This window comes from Xenopus laevis, chromosome 9_10L (genome assembly GCF_017654675.1).
Source record: "Xenopus laevis strain J_2021 chromosome 9_10L, Xenopus_laevis_v10.1, whole genome shotgun sequence".
Classification (NCBI taxonomy): domain Eukaryota; kingdom Metazoa; phylum Chordata; class Amphibia; order Anura; family Pipidae; genus Xenopus; species Xenopus laevis.
Genome location: NC_054387.1, coordinates 95,500,524 through 95,520,517, shown reverse-complemented (window position 1 = coordinate 95,520,517; position 19,994 = coordinate 95,500,524). Strand labels below are relative to the sequence as shown.

General features: G+C 39.0%; 1 protein-coding gene across 2 annotated transcripts in view; it reads left to right on the top strand.

Annotated features, from left to right (window-relative positions):
* Nucleotides 1-204: 204 nt before the first annotated feature.
* smurf1.L (SMAD specific E3 ubiquitin protein ligase 1 L homeolog) overlaps nucleotides 205-19,994 on the top strand; it is a 34,921-nt gene continuing 15,131 nt past the window's right edge. The window contains exons 1-8 of one of the 2 annotated variants that reach the window (XM_018234152.2): nucleotides 205-626; nucleotides 8,167-8,205; nucleotides 9,041-9,149; nucleotides 10,833-10,966; nucleotides 14,076-14,141; nucleotides 14,227-14,302; nucleotides 18,307-18,545; nucleotides 19,264-19,348. In XM_018234152.2, coding sequence (XP_018089641.1) covers nucleotides 572-626; nucleotides 8,167-8,205; nucleotides 9,041-9,149; nucleotides 10,833-10,966; nucleotides 14,076-14,141; nucleotides 14,227-14,302; nucleotides 18,307-18,545; nucleotides 19,264-19,348 — 803 coding nt within the window. In that variant the 5' untranslated portion in view covers nucleotides 205-571. 2 annotated transcript variants of the gene reach the window in all.

Sequence of the window (19,994 nt, the reverse complement as noted above, 5' to 3'; positions counted from 1 at the left end):
CTGATTTTTAAGTGTACCTGCATTTTGTTTTGTGGTCCCACCAATTTATAAAGTGTTTCCCAGATTTTACACCATTTTTTCTGGTCCCCCTGAAAAAGGTAAAATGGGGCCGCTACCGTATTTCCTACAGATGCTTGATCTTTGCAAGTACCATATAATACCGAGTTGTTGCGCAGCTTGTCTAATGCCTCATAGAAATGCGGTGCAGCTAGTCACATTTGGATCTGGACACAGAACAAAAGTAGGAACTGTACCTGGAAATCAGACCCAACCAAAGATTTATGTAAAGCTTCTTTAATACAAACAACACCTAAAACAAAAAAAACTTCAAAACAAAGGCTTCGTGAAGGAGAAAAGAAATGAACCACCAGATGTAAGTCGCCCAACCCTGCGGCGAATACGATCCAGTTCTTCCTTTAGTCGCTCACTATGACGTCAATATAGTGCGCGAGGAGACGCTCGCTCTCGCGGTGTTTATATATGGACAACCGGTAGGATACACCCGATGTAACGCGATTGGCTTTTTTTTCCGGCCCGATAACGTGTATGCAGCCTTCCGGCGTTTGGAGGGATGTCGAACGTTGTGACTCGGAGAGGTGGATCGAGTATCAGAGTTCGTCTGACAGGTAAGGACGAGTTGTACTCAAGGGTAGCTCGGAAATACCATGGTGGAACGGTAAAGGATACGTATTAGCCCTGTATAGTAGAGCACATGATGACAGGTCTGTGTTGTTGGTTATACATGGGAAATACAGCACAGTAGTGTGGCTTTACAAACTCTCCTTTGCGTCTAGTATGCAGACTTGCCTTGTGTACGCCCTGCATGTAAATAGTTGCTCAGCCAGCTGCCTAATACATTTCTTTTTATACTTATCTCTACAAGTGGTTAATCCAAGTCATCTACATCTACTTGCAAGTCCAGAGACTTACCACTACTACATATATCTTGACTTTAATGAAAAACCTTTTGGAAAGAAAAGCTATACTTAAAATTCTCACCTCCCTGTAGGCAATATCTGGTTATGTTACCTACAATGTCTGCATTTTGTTGCAGTTTAGGTTACTTAGGCTTCTCTTCCCCTGCTAAAGAAACCTCATGAACCTGATTTATAGAGATTCACCAAACCTACAATTTTATTTTTGTTAATCCATGAATAATGCATTTTTCTTTTGCAAATTGGGGTTTAATGCAGCGTTGAACAGGCATTCAACAGGACAAAAATAAGTTTTGTGCACCCCTTGTGATTTACTTATAGGTATTACTCAGGCCCGGACTGGCAATCTGTGGGTTCTGGCAAATGCCAGAGGGGCTGCTATAAGGTGCCATAGAAAGTCAGTATTTAGTGGGCTGGTGGGGGCTGTCTGGGCCTCTGTGTAGGTTGATTTGGGCCTCTGTGTACCTGAAATGCCAGGGCCTATTTAGATTCTCAGTCCAGACTTACTTGCTTCCTTGCATCTTTAAAGGGGAACCGTGGTGAAAATCAAAATTGTATATAAGCATCATCTCATGGAAATATGAAGCTTTCTAAATATAATCCGTCAAAAACTATTCTGGACAATTTCTTAAAGTTGTTAGCTGTAGACAGGCAGACTTTGTAGCCAACCTGCAATCTTACTGGCTAACTGATTGTTTACGGAATTATTTATCCATCAATGTTAACGATCTGTGATGAGCCTTTTGTCATATCTTTGTCATGTTTGCTGCAAGATCCAACATATATTAACTGGTGGCTATCTGTTCCTTTGTTTACTTTCGCGTTTTACCCAACCATTCAGAATAAAGGCATGTGCAGTGAACATTCATTTAAGAATAATGACACACAGAGAGATTGGTTGTCCATGTTAAAAATTTACTACCTAGTTTGCCAAATCTCCCGCAAATGTCTTGCCCTTCTCTAACATTGTAATTGCTGCAAGTAAATTAACATTACTAGCAGCAATTCAGGTTTGTTGTGCTAAAATATCTGTTTTACATTGGTAACACTGAACACATTAAAAACCTTACACCTGCATCAAGCCACTTTTGACCTTGCAACAAGACATGCATCTCACTTTATTAAGGTAGACCATAAAGGCTAACTATTTTATTATATTTATAAAAACATATCTAAGCTTTAACTGTCTATGGGAAATTCCAAATACAAACAGTAATTTCCATTCACTTAAAAGCTAGCAGCACTGTGACTGCCGGGAAATTATCTCTGGTTTGTCAGGCGTAGATTCAGGAATCAAGCAACTCACCCAAACAGAGCCCTCCTGGGATTTGGACTGGTGTGCAGTGAGGTGGAGAGAGTTTGACAAGGCCAAACTGAGCTTAGTTGAGGAGGCAGAAGAAAGAATCGTCAGGCAGAGGAGGTTAATAACATAAGACAGGCAACAGTCTGTTTAGGTAGCAGTCAAGCGGGGTCAAATTCAGACATTGAAGTGCATTTTTATGAAGCTGTGTAAAAATGTCAAGTTAAAATACAAGACAATTTTCAAAAAAAGTTGGGTCACTGCATAAAATATAAGTAAAAACAGAATGCATTGATTTGCAAATCATTTAAACCCTTATATTTAATTAAGAATAGTACAAAGACGAAATATCAAATGTTGAAATCTATGCTCATTTTGAGTTTGATGCTAGCAACACGTTTCAAAAAAGTTGGGACAGGGACTTGTTATCACTGTGCTGCATCTCCTCTCGTAAAGAGGTTTTGATAAAAAAAAAAAAGAAAAAAAGATACCCAAAAGTTAAATAAGGAATTGTAACTGCAGTAAAATATTACATATGAAAAAGAAACAAAATAATAAACCAAGGCTACAAAGGAGATCTCCAATATGTGGCCAGTTTCTGAAGGGTCAGGACAGCAAAAAGTATATTCAAGGAATATGGCTTTTATTTCAGCAGCATTTAGAACAATGCAGGTAGTTTTCCTCGAACCATTCAATAACATAAGAATGCTTTCAACAGCAAGATAATCAAAGAACACCACAGGTTTACAAATGTCTTGTCAGGTACCAGTGTGTTCAGTTTACCCACCTCACTCGGTCTCCACAAAAATGCCTAGCTTTTTGATTCGCTTTCTCAGGGGTGTGTTGTACCCTAAAGGAGAAATGTTGTAGGGACATACTATCTCATTAGTATTTTTCAGTGAGTAAAGCCATTTCAAGGCACATAGTCACCAACACAAATTGTACCCTTGCTAGGAAATACCTTAGTATTGACCATTTATCAGCTAAACACTTTGTCTCTTATACAGAGTAATTCTCTCTGGGAAGATGTTTCCTAATAAGAAAAAGAATGGGATGCTCAATCCCATTAAAGTAATCTAACAACACTGCCCCTAGGCCAACCTCTGAGGTGTCTGTCTGAAATCCAGGCTTCAAGCACATAGTTAAATCTGGTTGAAAAAACAGTCCATCAAGTTCAACCCCTCCAAATGAAACCCAGCATCCAAGTAGACGTGAGACGGTATTTAATGTAGTCAAAAGCCCTTTCACACTCTTGTGACCAGCCTACCTTTGTTTTTCTTAGGTGTACACAAAACATTTATTGATCTATCTGACTTAAGATAGCCATAGAGATGAAGATTAAGATTCCGATTCAGGCCCTTCAGACCAGTTTGTCATCTTATCTGCCCATGTATGCGGCCCAAAAGTCGATTAGACAGAAAAACAGGCATATGTCAATTGGGCAGGTTTGATTTTTCCATCAGATTAAGGGCTGCATCTGCTCGTTAACGTGGTTCTCAATTCGACCACTGGCATAGGAGCAATTATGATCCGATAATTGGCCCAAGGGCTAAATGATCGGGTCAGACAGATATTTCCCACCTCAACGTTGGCATATCGTTGAAATGTTTCAACGAAGAAAAAGATCTTATAATGTATGACCAACTTTAGACACCAGGATTAAAGAGCCTTCTAACATTACTTGTTAAGAGCATGTGTTCCCAAATCTGTGTCACCTGGGACAGGGCGAATAAACACTGTACCCTCAGTCCTACAAGGCTTTAAGAGGTTACATGATAGTCTTTTTACTTCTTATGAAATCTCGGCATACAGCTTTATCTACTTCTCCTGTCCTGCACAATAGCTCAAAGGGCTACTTGGCCAAGAGCTTGCTTTCTGCGGAAGGGAGGAGTAACAACACTTTATCACCTGTTTGAAATGTTCAAAGACAAGATTTTTATATTAACAATTGTTGCACCTTCCTCATATTTTGCCTCAAGTTGAGCTAGACCAGTGCTTTCCAACTGGTGCCTATGCCCCCCCCCTTGTGTGGCCCCCCACCTGAAAGTCTGCCTGCTGTGACTGCTTACCTTGTGTAATATTTAAAAGGGATCAGTACTGAGATTAACTGGCCCCTGTATTGTTTTCTCCTCAAATTCAGGCTGTAAACTTCACAATTGTTAACACCTGTTACACCTTTATTGTTCACACCACTCATACCCAGACTGAAAGTTTACACATTGTTTACACCTAATATAATCTGCTTGGAGAAGCACCAGCATTGTGTCACTGTATGTAGCACAGTATGAACTGTTCATCTTTGAGTGGTCCTGATAGGTTTCCCTGTCTCCTGTTCTGCCTTCCCTATTGTCCATGTGTTTGTGCCATACTCTTATGCTCTCTGTATATGCCATATTCTGCCTCTCTGTTCGACGCTACCTGTGGGACGTAGGTCTGGTAGGGTTTGTTTAGCATTTGGAAATTGTTGTTAGGGCCCCCTAAGGTGTTTAATCATGTGCTGGGGGTGCTATGTTATCAGGGAAGGAGAAAACATTTGTATTTAAGCATATGTTTTAACATGAATTAAATTTTTCACATGAGTGGTATCCCTGCAGTGAGCACCAACCATTTGGTTTTTTTAGTGTGCTACCACAATGGTCCCTCTTAAGGACCTTTGGATATGGTCTTGTGGTAGCTTGGGTGTGGTTTAAAGTGGGTGTGGTTCAAAAACAGGGAGTGGTCAACACTGACTTCCATTATTGGCTGTCCTCTATTTAGGTCAGGAAAATTCCAGCCCTCGGTACCACAAAAATAGCACAACACTTATCTTGTTCTAAATTATATTGTATTGTATCTTTCCATGGCAGAATGGGCTACACAGGCCGTTCTTCTTGGAAGGGAATAGACTGCTCTCAGGCATAACTGTTAGTGCTGTCCCCCATCTTTGGCTTTGCCCCTTTAAAAAGCAGGAGTCCCCTTTCCTTAACGAGGACCATGCAGTACTTTGGGGCGACCCTAGTAGCTGGAGGGAGGGCACTGGCTCTGCATTGATTGTATCAAAAGTTTTTCCAGGACTGACTTCTTCTGCAGATGGATAATTTTCAACTGTGCAGCTAGCCGCAGGGCATTAGTTTGGTGACTCTGTACCCACTGACATATCTCAATAGGCAAAGTAATTAGAAACGGCCTATATTAACTGATCCTTCGAATTTGTTGCAGGTTGGATCCACTGCGTGCAAAAGCCCATAAACAGCTGGGCTAAGACCCTGCGGCGTCCTTAAGATTGCCCACTGATCCTCAGGCCAATATTTCATTTTCACAACGAGCTGTCAAGGCTGATGCTGCCTTAGCAATTGGATCTGCTGAGCTTGTTGTTGGATCTGTTGATTCTTGGATGGCAGTGGATGTGATTTACTGGTTAAGGAATGTTGGCCTGGTACATAGTATTTGTACATGGATAGAGAACTGACTAAAAGACTACAAAGAGTGGTGGTAAATGGAACATTTTCTAATTGGACCAGTGTTGTTAGTGGAGTACCACAGGGCTCTGTAATAGGTCCCTTGCTTTTCAACTTGTTTATTAATGACCTGGAGGTGGGCATTGAAAGTACTGTTTCTAATTTTGCAGATGATACTAAATTGTGCAGAACTATAGGTTCCATGCAGGATGCTGCCACTTTGCAGAGTGATTTGTCTAAGTTGGGAAACTGGGCAGCAAACTGGAAAATGAGGTTCAATGTTGATAAATGCAAGGTTATGCACTTTGGCAAAAATAATATAAATGCAAGTTATACACTAAATGGCAATGTGTTGGGAGTTTCCTTAAATGAAAAGGATCTAGGGGTCTTTGTAGATAACAAGTTGTCAAATTCTGGGCAGTGTGATTCTGTGGCTACTAAAGCAAATAAAGTTCTGTCTTGCATAAAAAAGGGCATTAACTCAAGGGATGAAAACATAATTATGCCTCTTTATAGGTCCCCAGTAAGGCCTCATCTGGAGTATGCAGTGCAGTTTTGGACTCCAGTCCTTAAGAGGGAAATAAATGAGCTGGAGGGAGTGCAGAGACGTGCAACTAAATTGGTTAGAGGGTTGGAAGACTTAAATTATGAGGGTAGACTGTCAAGGTTGGGGTTGTTTTCTCTGGTAAAAAGGCGCTTGTGAGGGGACATGATTACATTAGAGGACATTATAGACAAATAGCAGGGGACCTTTTCACCCAAAAAGAGGCCACCCCTTTAGACTAGAAGAAAAGAACTTTCATTTGAAGCAACGTAGGGGTTTCTTCACAGTCAGGACAGTGAGGTTGTGGAATGCACTGCCAGGTGTTGTTGTGATGGCTGATTCAGTTAATGCCTTTAAAGGGGAAGGAAACCTAGTCGGCGCAAACCCCCACCCCCCTCCCGTTTGTTGCCCACCCTCCCTCCTCCCCCCTGGCCTACCTGTCCCGCTGGGCAAATGCCCCTAACTTGTTACTTACCCTTCTGCTCAGGTCCAGTCCAGGGAGTTCACCAACGACATCTTCTTCCACGCGATCGTCTTCCTGCTGTGAACGGCGTTTTGGCGCATGCGCAGTAGGATCATTTCGCAGGTACGGATCTACTGCGCATGCGCCAACAGTCACGCGCATGCGCAGTAGATCGTACCGGCGAAATTATCCTACTGCGCATGCGCCGTTCACAGCAGGAAGAAGATCGCGTGGAAGAAGATGTCGTTGGTGAACTCCCTGAACTGGACCTGCGCAGAAGGGTAAGTAACAAGTTAGGGGCATTTGCCCAGCGGGACGGGTGGGCAACAAACGGGAGGGGGGGGTGGGTTGGTTTGCGCCGACTAGGTTTCCTTCCCCTTTAAGAATGGCTTGGGTGATTTTTTTGGACAGACTATTAAAGGCTATTGTGATACTAAACTCTATAGTTAGTATAGGTATGGGTATATAGAATTTATGTGAAAGTATGGAGGAGTGTGTGTATGGATGCTGGGTTTTCATTTGGAGGGGTTGAACTTGATGGACTTTGTCTTTTTTTAACCCGATTTAACCAAGTAACTATGTAACTATGTAACCATTATCCTGCTACTACATTAATTTGGCTCTGAAAAAAAAATGGCTCTGATTTCAGCCAGCAACAGTGTATAGGAAAATACAGGCATTTTTTTCTCAATAAACGCTCCTCTCTATCAGACTTCCCAGCTAAGGTTTTAGGCTGCTGACACACAGAAATTCAGAGGTATCTTCAGGCAATGTTATCCCATTAGTGATTCACTTTATTGCCAATGGGAAAGCATTCAGATGAGATTAGAATCAGGGCTGCATTTGGCTCTGCTGCTAATGTAGGCACTGGACCTCTTACCGCCCCAGTTGCCTCTCTGTTCCCCCTCAGCTTTGCCAAGGGATTTAGCTACACAAGTGTCTGGCAATATGCTTAATTTTTTCTCTTATTTATGCTTATATAGACAATATAACTCTGCAGGCAGTTGGCTGTAATTGCTAGGGCACACGGCGCAAATTCAAGCATGTTGCCACCCGTGCAATCTCCAGCTCAGTGGCTTTATTTGACTTTTCTGGTAATTGCTCCATGCAACCAACACTCGATGGCATATTTGTGAGTTATAATCACCCTTTGATGCACCGGCTGGGTCAGTGTAATTACCATGTTTAGACAAGGCAAATTTTAGCATATTGCTGACTGCTGAGCAATTGCTGGAGCAGTAAAACACTCTCATTAGCTGTTTGTGATTGCTCTAAAATCTGTAAAATTATATTTACCCTATGTTAATATAAAACTCCAGCCAAGCATTCAAATTGTTTGTGCTTTTACTCCATTGTTGCGCTCCTACGGTTTAATAAAAGACTGTGGATTATGTAAATTAAATTGCACTAATGTCTTGTATCTGTGAGAGAAATGGAAACTTTTTTTAAAAAATACTAAAAGTTCCATATATTCTCTTTTCTTGCAGTTTTATGTGCAAAGAACTTGGCAAAGAGGGATTTTTTCAGTAAGTATATAAACTCTTTCTTAACACTTTAGAATTTTAACCCAGACTTTAGTCTTTTTTTTCATCATCCTTTGACCCCCACTAGCTAACCTTTCTGCATAGAATGAGACTTACATGTGGCCATTGTTCCTGCGGTGGAGTTTTCATGCACAGGGGAGTGCAAAAGTTAAAAGGGTTATTCACCTTTAAGCTAACTTTTAGTATGATGTAGAGAGTGATATTCTGTGACAATTTGCAATGGGATTTCATTTTTTATTATTTGTGTTTTTTGTTATTTAGCTTCTTATTCAGCAGCTCTCCAGATTGAAGTTCCAGTATTCTGGTTGCTATGGTCCAAATTACCCTAGCAGCCATGCATTGATTTGATTAAGAGACTGGAATATGAATAGGACAGGGCTGGAATAGAAGGGCGAGTAATAAAAATTAGCAATAACAATACATTTGTTGCCTTACAGAGCATTTATTTTTTAGCTGGAAAGAGTCAATTGAAAAAGGCAAATAATTCAGAAACTATAAAAAAAAATAATGAAAACCAATTGAAAAGGTCTTTAGAATCAGCCATTCTATAACATACTAAAAGTTAACTTAAAAGTGAGCCACCCCATTAATGCAGCCGCTTAGTCTGAATTACTTTGTACCCATTAAATTGCATTCCACCTTTGTTTGGCTCTTTGCTGCAGCAGAGTGAATTCAAAGTCATTCAAAAGAGCAGGCTGTGTTTTTTCATGGGATTCCTGAATGCATGAAGGATCCACATATGATGGCCATGTCTGTCATAAACTGATTTATTTATCTGTCTTCATGGCCTTCTGTTTACATGTCATATCTTTTGTAGGATTACCTGATCCATTTGCTAAAATAGTTGTGGATGGATCTGGTCAGTGCCACTCAACAGACACTGTAAAGAACACATTGGATCCAAAGTGGAATCAGCATTATGACCTGTAAGTAACAAAATTGTTTTGTTGAGATGAGATGTTTTTATTTCTATAGTAATATAGTATGGTTCTCTATTGGTCTTGTAGTAGAGTACAAGCATTTACGATAATGCAGTACAATTCTTCCTTGATATGCAGCCTGCTTGGATCACTACAAAAAGCTCTCATTACAAAAATGGTGGGTTGATAAACATGGGGAAATATACCTGTAAGGATATCGTTTAATAGATCTTTACTAAGAAAAATGTTCCTGTGTCAAAAAGGAGGGGGGTGCAGATATCTATTTTTCTTCTGACTCTTGGCCAAAAACTGATTTATATTTATGGAAAAATCTCCCCATGTGTCCGTACCTGTGACACTGCATATGAGGTAGTTCTTCATTGGTACATGAATCCTTACTGTAAACATTTATTTGATCCCTCCGTTCCATACAGTTGCTTTTGGAGATGTACTGAAAGGGACATATGCTTTCATACCTTGTGGAAATGCCAAATAGTTAAAGATAATAAATAAAAAACAATCAACACGACATAGCCTTTAATCAGGATATGCAGCCTGATCCACAGCAAGCCTATCTCTGTCTCCCAGCTCAGAATATTGTATGAACAAAAAGGAACTTTTTTCACGGTGCTTGCTGCTATTTTATGGGTAATCTATTATGTTGCCCCTGAGCCAGTTCTACTCTAGAATGCTTTATGTAACAGAAGACCATGGTTTCTCTGTCTTGGTAGATGGATGTCTTAAAAATCACAGCTTGTTTTGATGAGCTAACTACCAGCGTAACTAATGTCTCCTTTTCCTATAATGTATATCACATTCCCTTGTAAACGGAAGCTGTGGAAGGAAGCCAGCGCTCTGTGTGCCTCCCTCACTTTAATCCATTTTAAATTAATAAATTTTGGAAGTTGAAATCTCTCTGCTTTTTATAGTGGCTTGATCAGCGATTCTTTGGAAAGCAGAAGAACTTACAGTCCCAGAATCCATCACTTCACAATGGAATATCCCAAAATAGTCCCAAAATACACCCCTTCACAATGGAACAAGAAGGGTTGCATTACAGTGAGAGTCTAGGGGGTGGGAAAGTGGCAAATGCACAGATATATTATCATGAATATTACATTTAACAAAATTAGCATTTTGGTAGTTAAGACTAGGAAAAGCATATTTTCTCTTTGAATTCTTGAAAACATGTATTTTCCAAAAAGTATATGTTTACTTTAGGGGCATTTTTCACATCACATTTGCACGGTTCTGTGGCCATTTTGACTGCTGTGTTTTCTGGGGGCTTTGTTATTCGCTTTTGTATAAATTCTCTGTAAACTGCCGTGGAATATATTCACTGCACCTGTGGAGCTTATCTATGGCTTGGTAATGGTGTTGTTAGGATTGTGCTAATGCCTTGGTATTGTGTAGTAACAATGTTACAATTTTGTCAGCAGCAAATTGATTGCACCCCGGTGCATAGGATTCAGATGAATACAAAAAATGTCGCTGAGATTAAAGTTTTTAATTCTTGGGATGAAAACTGTTATAAGAAAGCTTTTCTTTTTCCGCAAAGGCATACTGGCCGCATTATAACAATATGGATGTCCGTTATATGTATTACTTAATATTTTACAAATTCTAGCAACAACAAAGGGTTGGTATGGTTTACAAAGTAACTTACATTTCTCTCTCTCCAAAATGCAGGTATGTTGGTAAAATGGATTCAATCACAATCAGTATCTGGAATCATAAGAAAATTCACAAGAAACAGGGAGCTGGCTTCCTAGGCTGTGTGAGACTATTATCCAATGCCATTAGCAGATTGAAAGACACAGGCTGTAAGTCAAGCATATGCTTGTCTTTATCACAATAAAATGTATTATCAGTCTTATTGTACACAGGTGTTTGGGATTCCTTTCCTTCTTTGGGAAATTCATGCAGGGCCGGAACTACAGTAGAAAGCACAACAGCGGACAAGCTGATCTTTGTCAGATATGGCCACTTCTGTTCTGGGCCCAGCTGGGCTGATCCAAACGCTTGACCCTGGTCCAGTGAACAAATCATAGCAGAGGCCTGAAGGCCCATTGGGAGAGGACTCTGTCAGTGTGATCCTTGTTCCAAAGCCATTTTCAAACTTGACTGATAGATATCTGGGAGGGCTGATACATGGGCAGATAAACTATATGCATGATCTGGAGGGGACAAATTATCAGCTTCATGTTCATCTATGGCCAGAAGTATTTTTAATAACCTTGTATTTTTTCACTTGTGAAAAAAACCCAACCCCTAACAAGCACTATATAATGTATCTGCCAGTACAACTGATTAATGGAAACAATTCCACAACTTCACAGCTTTTACTGTAGGGAAAAAAAACCTTCCTAAGGCCTCTTACAGACGAGCGTTTGAAGCTGCAATCCCCTGCGTTCCGTACTCACACAGCGCATGTAGGCGCCGAATGCTGGTTGAGACGCAACATACTGCGTTTTTCCTGCGTTCGGAGCCTGCATGCACCTGTGTGAGTACAGCCCTATTGAAATGCATTGAAAGCGTCTACTCCTGCGCTCCCCTGCAGTTGAATGCATAAAACCGGAACGCAGGGGATCTCGGCTTCAAAAGCTCGTCTGTAAGAGCCCTAAATATTAAGATGGAACCTTTTTTTCTCATTTGAATCGATGACCTTGTGTCTACTGGATGGACTTACTGGTAAATTAAGCATTAGAGAGGTCCCCTTAAGCACCTTTTCTCCAGTGTTAAAAATCTCTAACGAGCCAGCCTTTCTTCATAACTGAGACTTTCCGTACTGTCCATTATGGATTTTCCTAAAGCATCTGCCACTTAACTGCCCTGATCCTACTGCAAGGATGCCACATCCAGGATGGAATTAATTGAGCTGCATAGTTTTTTGTCATCTGCAAACAGACCTATGTTTAGAAAGCTGTAGTTGTAGGTCACTGTCTCAAACACTTTGGCAGAATCCAAATAGATCACATCTACTGCAACCCCACATCCAACTATCTTTGATAAAGACCCATCTATCATTAAATTGTTGTTTAGTTGTAAATTTATCAAAAAGAAATCTCCTGCATTGTGTTTACCTTTTATTTCCCATTTCTGACACCTAGCAAGACTTTGCAACATTAAACAAAACCTGAAGGTGCTGTCTAAGGTACTGGATTGAAACAATGAGGCCAAACAAGTACTATGCCTAGGAAATAGAAGTTCACCTCTAAATTAATTTTTAGCATGACATAGACATTAATATTCTGAGACAATTAGCAACAGGTTTTTCAGCTATTTAGCTTTTTGTTCAGCAGCTTCAGCCTTATAATATCCTTATATTTTAATAAATGGGGTACATTATTCACCATAAAAATATAACTGCTATTTGTTATAATTGGTGCTTAGTGATATAATTTGTGTCCCTTGAACACTGAAATTTGTGTTTTATAATAACTGCAACTCTTGTTAAAGAAATAAGAAGTCACCCCAGGGTTCCATGACATGTAAGAGTTTTTTTATGGTCGCGGAACTCCTCCCTTTCCCTATGGGTCAAATTATATTAAATGATATCCTTATAAACTGTGTTCCAACATCAGAATGTGCCATTCATTCTGTAAAGATATACGCATAAAATTCTGTGGCTTCTCCCTGCAACATTTCCTTCAACGCCCAGTTATTATAAATCACCTCCGAATTATGTGACCTGTATAAAAGCTATCGGCCTTTGGCCTTGTGCATTTATATGGTCATGTAACGCCTTGGTGATTTATATAAATTACAGTAGCCACTAAATTATCCACTATATTATCTGTAATAAACCTGCCAGTGCATAGACATGCAGTTCATCTGCAAAATATTTATTTGGGTTTACAACTTACATAATCCTATTGCTTTTATGCTTGCCCCTAGCTGATTTTTATTTTATTTATTTTTTTATAGTGACTAAGAAACAAATATTTTACATTGCCAGTACAGCATTGCTACATAGTCTTAGTGCTGCTGTGGCCACAGATCTCTTGAAAGGCCTTCCCATTACATAACATTTGGATTGCTGCAGGTAAAACACTGCTGGAACGCTGCGAGTAATCACAGGAAAATGCAAAAGAAGGCAATTTTTTAACAAATTGTCAGGGACATACATTTGGAATGCCATTCCTGGATTCCTTCAAAGAGAATCCTTTATAACTTTCTTCAAAAGTAGGGGTTAGAACTTTTTTTTTTTTTTTTTTTTTTTTGCTTCCTGAGGCAAATTGGAACAACTCCAGATGGGTTGTTTGTCTTTCTCTTAATCCATTAGCAGTTAGACAGGCTTCATATAGATATGAAAGGATAAACTTGATGGGCATTGAGTGTCTAAATTAGCTACGATGTATATTTTCTATGTTGTAAGCTCTGTGGGGCATGGACCTCCTTCCTCTTGTCTCTTTTACTCTTAGCACTAAATCTTTAATATAATTATACTTTGTATTTATTATTGTATTGACCCGTTTTTGTTAATGTATTGTGGCAACCTATTGCTCAGTATTTTCAATAGGTTTTATTTATGTGTACATAAATACATTACATATGAGTACTTACCAAACAGGAGTGAATGAAGGACCTATTATAGCACTTACAATTTAAAAGGATTGTTAAAGGTAAGCCCAAGAGGAAAATGTTGTATTATATTGTTTATTGAACAAGAAATGTATACATCCTTACATATTTAGATACTTGTGTTGTTTCCATGCATATACTAAACATTTCTGTTCACGATTCGCAAGAGTAATGAAAAGGAAACAAAACTGGACATACTGTGAAAGTTTTATGTCGAATGGATGCATGCTTTTCTCTAACAATAGCAAGAATCTGCATTTTTTGGCCACTGTGCTAAAAAAAAAGGAAACTGTCATTCATGACTACATGCCAAAGTATAATGTTTCACATTTGCACTTTTTCTTGCAGACCAGCGCTTGGATCTATGCAAATTAAACCCCACAGACAATGATGCTGTGCGGGGCCAAATTGTAGGTATGTATTGTGGCTATTCTATCAAACCCCACCCTATGGGATTTCATTTTTTTTCCCCTTCAAATGACGTTTCTGTATTTTTCAGTCAGTTTACAGACACGAGATAGGATCGGTACACTAGGTTCTGTTGTTGATTGCAGAGGACTGCTAGACAATGAAGGGTAAGTAAAAATTAATTGAAACCTACTGCATATGCACCTATTAAAATGTTTATGCCACTCAATCAATTCTGCTTTTACTTCAGTAGTGCCCTGTATTGGTGAGAAACAGACAAAAGATAGCTAGTTTTGTACTCGGTGGAAATGTATACCCGGAAGGGTTGGGATTACTAGAAATGTAAAAACAAAAGAAAATTGTGTAGATGTGTCAGCAAAAAAACTACCAAGTTATGCTCTAACATTTAGAGCATGTGCGTGGAGGTTGAGTATTTTGCTGTCTGCCCATTTGTTGCTCCTTATATGCAGGACAAAATGCTTGAACCTGGATGTGCCAGTGCACTTTTCTAAATCACCAGTTATAGTCAGTAGAAAAAGATTTGACGAGCACTCCATTCACCCGTTCAATTAAAAGACAGCATGATTAAACCAGGAGATAGCTATATATAACAAACAAATGTCAAAGGTCCCTTATTGTCAGTTCATACGATTTTTCTATAAATACACAGACTACAAAGCCCTGTGTGCTAATTTCTTTTTGCCTTTTATATATTACTTTGCACAAGGGCAGCAACCTAGGTAGCTTTAAAGGAAACAGGACACACACACACACAAACACACACCTACATACATTCATACACAAGTTCCAAAATTGCAGAATAGGCCGTATCCTATAAAATTTATTTTAAGTCATTTTAAGAATTCTAATTTCTTTTAATCAATTCCCTTTACTGTATACCTTGTACTTGATTGTAACCAAGATGATTAAAGGGGATGTAAAGGCAAAAAATAAAATCCCATTTTTACTTTCTTTAATGAAAAAGAACTCTATCTCCAACATACTTTAATTAAAAAATGTCTACAGTTTTTATAAGAAACCTGACTGCATTCAGTGAAATTCTCCCTTGATTTACTTGCTCTGACTGCAGAGGATAGGAAACTTCATACAGCCCCTTACTGCTCTGCAGGGAAACAATCATACTTTCAAACGGCAGGGGGGAGGGATTCCCAGAAAATGAGCAGCTTGGTTTGTTTCCCTGTAGAACAGCTGGCGACCATGTAGAGATTCATATCTGCAGCAGTCAGAGCAAGTAAATGAAGGGGAAATTTCACTGCATACAGTCAGGTTTCTTAAAAACTGTACAGATTTTTTTACTTGAAGTATATTGGGGATAGGTTTCTTTTTCAGTTAAGAAGTAAAAATGGCATTTTATTTTTGCCTTAACATCCACTAATATTTCCAACTCCAGCTGCATGGACAAAGATCATGGAACCAGATTAAAACAGATAAACTGGGATTCTATTTGTAGTATTTTTTTTTTTTTGCTGCAGCCATTGGTTCTAGAAAGTTGAAGAAGGTTTGTTTTAAACAATACAAAAACTATAAAATCCACATGACATACAATACAGGACCCAGTGCAGTCTGCATATTCTGATTATTTATCAATCTTGCTGTATCTACTGCTATGGCAGATATTATTTGACTTGTGCTGTTTTGATCTTTTATGATGATCCCTAAGCAGCAGCCCAGACCACACTGAGCATGTGCATGGTCATGGTCTTGCAAAGATGTTTAACAAAGTTACAAGATGGTCCTAGCAGTGGCAGACAGCACCCTTACCCTCACTGGGTGTTTTTATTTCCACAGACACATCTTTCCTGCTCTTTGTCTTGCTTAGAGACCATCCTAACTTTCTCATTGCAATTAAATACCTTTCCAGAACACATGCTTCCTACAGAAATTGAGTTCCAGTATGTGAGCAGCAACCACAACATTTTCTGAACAGAGAAAATATATTGCCTGTTTAGCAACAACTCCCTATGGAGCTTACATGTCTTACTGGGAAGAAATTAAAGGCAAAAAATGCCTTTTCGCTTATTCCTATCATCATCATCATCATCATCATCATTTATTTATATAGCGCTGTCAAGATACGCAGTGCTTTACTGCAGTTATAGCAAACAGGGAATAAATGGTGGCTAACAGACAAGGATTACAGAGTACAATGGGGTTTACAAACTAAAAGGTTAGGGTACAATTGAGACATTAGGATTATATAAACACTTTGTCATTTTTGATACAGCAATGATTAATTAAGGTACAACGAATAGGCCTCTTTAAACAGATGGGTCTTTAAGGAGCGCTTGAAAGTTTGGAAGGAAGGAGAAAGTCTGACAGCTTGTGGCAGAGAGTTCCAGAGAAAAGCAGAAGCCCGAGAGAAGTCTTGTAGACGAGAATGGGCAGAAGTGAGGCGAAGATCAGAAGCAGAGCGTAGGTTTCGTGAAGGAGTGTATTTGGAGATTAGAGATGAAATATAGGGAGGGGTTTCATTATTAAGGGCCTTGAATGTGAGTGTAAGTAATTTGAATTTGATTCTAGAAGAGATTGGGAGCCAGTGAAGGGACATACAAATGGGAGCAGCTGATGTTGAGCGGCGAGCTAGATGAATGAGTCTAGCGGCCGCGTTTAGAACAGATTGGAGTTGTGAAAGGTGACTTGTTGGAATACCTGTGAGGAGTAAGTTGCAGTAATCAAGGCGGGAGATGATGAGAGACTGAATCAGTGTTTTAGTTGATTCTGAACTGAGATAGGGTCGTATTCGAGCAATGTTGCGCAGTTGAATACGGCAAGATTTTGCAAGTGTTTGAATGTGTGGTGAAAAAGACAGATGAGAGTCTAAGATAACTCCTAGGCAGCATGCCTGTGTGGTGGAATGAAAGGTGGTGTTGTTTACGGTGAGTGATATCTGAGGGACAGGGGAAGATCTTGGAGGAAATATGATGAGTTCTGTTTTAGAAAGGTTCAGTTTCAGGTGGCGCTGTGACATCCAGGAGGAGACAGCAGAAAGACAGTCTGTGACTTGGGAAAGGACAGAATTAGAAAGATCAGGAGTAGACAAGTAGAGTTGGGTGTCATCAGCATAAAGGTGATACTGAAGTCCAAATGACTGAATGAGTTTTCCTAGTGAAGTTGTATAGAGCGAGAACAGCAGGGGGCCAAGAACAGAGCCTTGAGGAACTCCAACAGAGAGTGGGAAAGTAGTAGAAGTAGAGTTAGAGAAGGAAACTTTAAAGGAACGGTCAGACAGATAAGATGTAAACCATGAAAGAGCAGTGTCCCGAATGCCAGCTGAGTGTAGAATGTCAAGGAGGAGTGTGTGGTCAACTGTGTCAAAGGCTGCAGAGAGATCTAGTAGAATTAGAATGGAATAATGACCTTTAGACTTTGCCAATAGAAGATCATTGGTTACTTTGGTATGCAGGAGACCTGGTCCCCTCTGTAAAAGAACTTTCTTGCCACTCCCTGCAGTTGCATGGTCAGTGTCCTCTATAGTTGAGCCCCTGTTATTTTGTCCATGTGTTTGTCATAATGTAATAAAGCTTTCAAACTGTGTAACTGTGCAGTATTGTTCATTCTTTCCTCAAGCTCTGGCACAGAAAGATTGAAGTGATACAAATGTATAGAGTGCCCAGAACTAATTGAAGTCCTGCAATTGTATTGGGTTTGGTCTGAGCACCCTATTGAAAAAATGCTTATATATTTGAGTATTTTGAGTAAAAATAAAAATTCCTAAAAGTTGAACTACCTGTTTTTAATGGGAGAATGCAGCCTATATATTTGCCTAATTATTCAATATTTTGCATTGCATCATTCTAGTTTAGCAGTTTTGCAGCATCTTCTTTCTAGTTTAGTATGGTATGTTGCATTGAAAGGTTCCAAAAAGACAGCTTAAGGGTCCAGTGCTTTGATGTAGTAGTCTGTGAAGTACTACATGTATACCATTAATAACTAGGCAACACGTAACCCTGTTCTTTGCATATCACTGTAACAATTACCAATATATTATATATTGTATGTTATGTAGCCCAGCTGGGTTCAAAATTGTATAAAGTGATGGTAACTTTACCATTTTAAAGGTGATTGTGACTAAAAACCAACCAACCTGCAGCATGTTTTTCTTGCATATATTTTGTAATGTGTTGTATTTCATATATATATGTTGATTCAGGGCACTTTTAGAAGATACTGGCCCTGGCAGGCCCCTTAGTTGTTTCATGGATGAGCCAGCACCTTATACTGATGGACCAGGTGCAGCTGGAGGAGGACCCGGCAGGCTAGTAGAATCTCCAGGTCAAGAACAGAGACTCCAGGCACAGAGAGTTCGTGGACCAGAAGTCAGAGAGCATGTCCAGACACCTCAAAATCGATCCCATGGGTTCCAGTCACAGGACTTGCCTGAAGGTTATGGTGAGTAATTATTTGCTTATTTGGTAAGGTAGAGCTTTTCAGTATTTAAAAAAAACAACAAAAAAACAATGTGAATGAACATTTTTTTATATGGGGATTCTTGTATTGTTATCTGTTCGTGGCATCTCGATGTACAATGCCCATTAGCCAGCCTCCAATACTGTCATCGCAATCTTACGATAAAACTACAATAGCTGCAGTATGGGCAGTATTTATATAGGGTGTAAATTATTTTACACCAAAAAAATTTAAAGCATGGTTTCCAATCAGTAATCTATTTATAAAGCTTTATTGTAGTACTTGTGCATGAATTATCACCATGATTATGTAAGTAATAGAAGAGTTGGTTCCACTCTTTATCAAGGTATGTATTTGGTTTTGGGTAAGACTGAGACTGTAGCAGTTATTTAACAGTGCCTGATATAATTGAAGTTAATCGAAAGAATTCAGGTGGTAGAGACATTTTAGCTTTACCCTTCTTTTATCATACTCAAGGATTTAAATGGCATACATTGAAACTAAATTGGTCATATTTAAAAAATAAAATAAATATGTATGTGTAAATATATTTTAATATACTTAATGTGTCTTTTTAACTCCTAATTGTCAAGGCAAACTCTTTATTTTTTTCTTTTTTACAATTAAAAATGTTGTGTATTTATGTTAAAAAGCTTTTGTAAACGTCATTATTGTAACCGTGTTTTACTTCTTTTTGTAGAACAAAGAACTACAGTTCAGGGGCAGGTGTATTTCTTGCATACACAAACGGGTGTCAGCACATGGCATGATCCCCGAATACCAAGGCAAGATTTTTTTTATTAAAATAGAAACAGTTTTGCTCTTTAAGAATTAGGGAAATAATGTTATTTATTTTGCATAAGTCAGTGTTTGTGTTTAAATGGCATCCAAGAAACTGCCAATATTTGAAATAAATTTCCAGGAACCCTTTTCTGAAAAGAAGGCTTAATGCTGAAGTACTTTTCTGTGTATTTATAGGGACACTTTCCTGGGGCATACAGTCAAAAAATAATACATGTAATTGCTTTGTGAATATTTATTATACACAGCAAGAGCTCTGAAAATCCTGTAAATTATATCTTTATGAACCGTATGTCATCAGTTATAATCAGTGCTTAGTGATGTCATTTGTCACGACTCACTGAAACTTGTGTATTCTAATAATATACCCCCATTGTAAAATGAGGATCTGTCCTTTGTGCTTTCATATGTCATGGAACTCGTCTGTGACTTAATACTCATATTTACAGTAGGGGGTACATTATTCGCTATATAATAACCACACCATAATTTGGAAATAATCACATAATTAGGTTTTTTTAACAGCTAGTTGCCCTACCATTTGCAGATTTATGGAGATGTTATGATCACTTCAAATTGTGGGTCTTTGTTTTCTGTGAGTGTGCTATAATAGACTGTAGCAGGTCATGT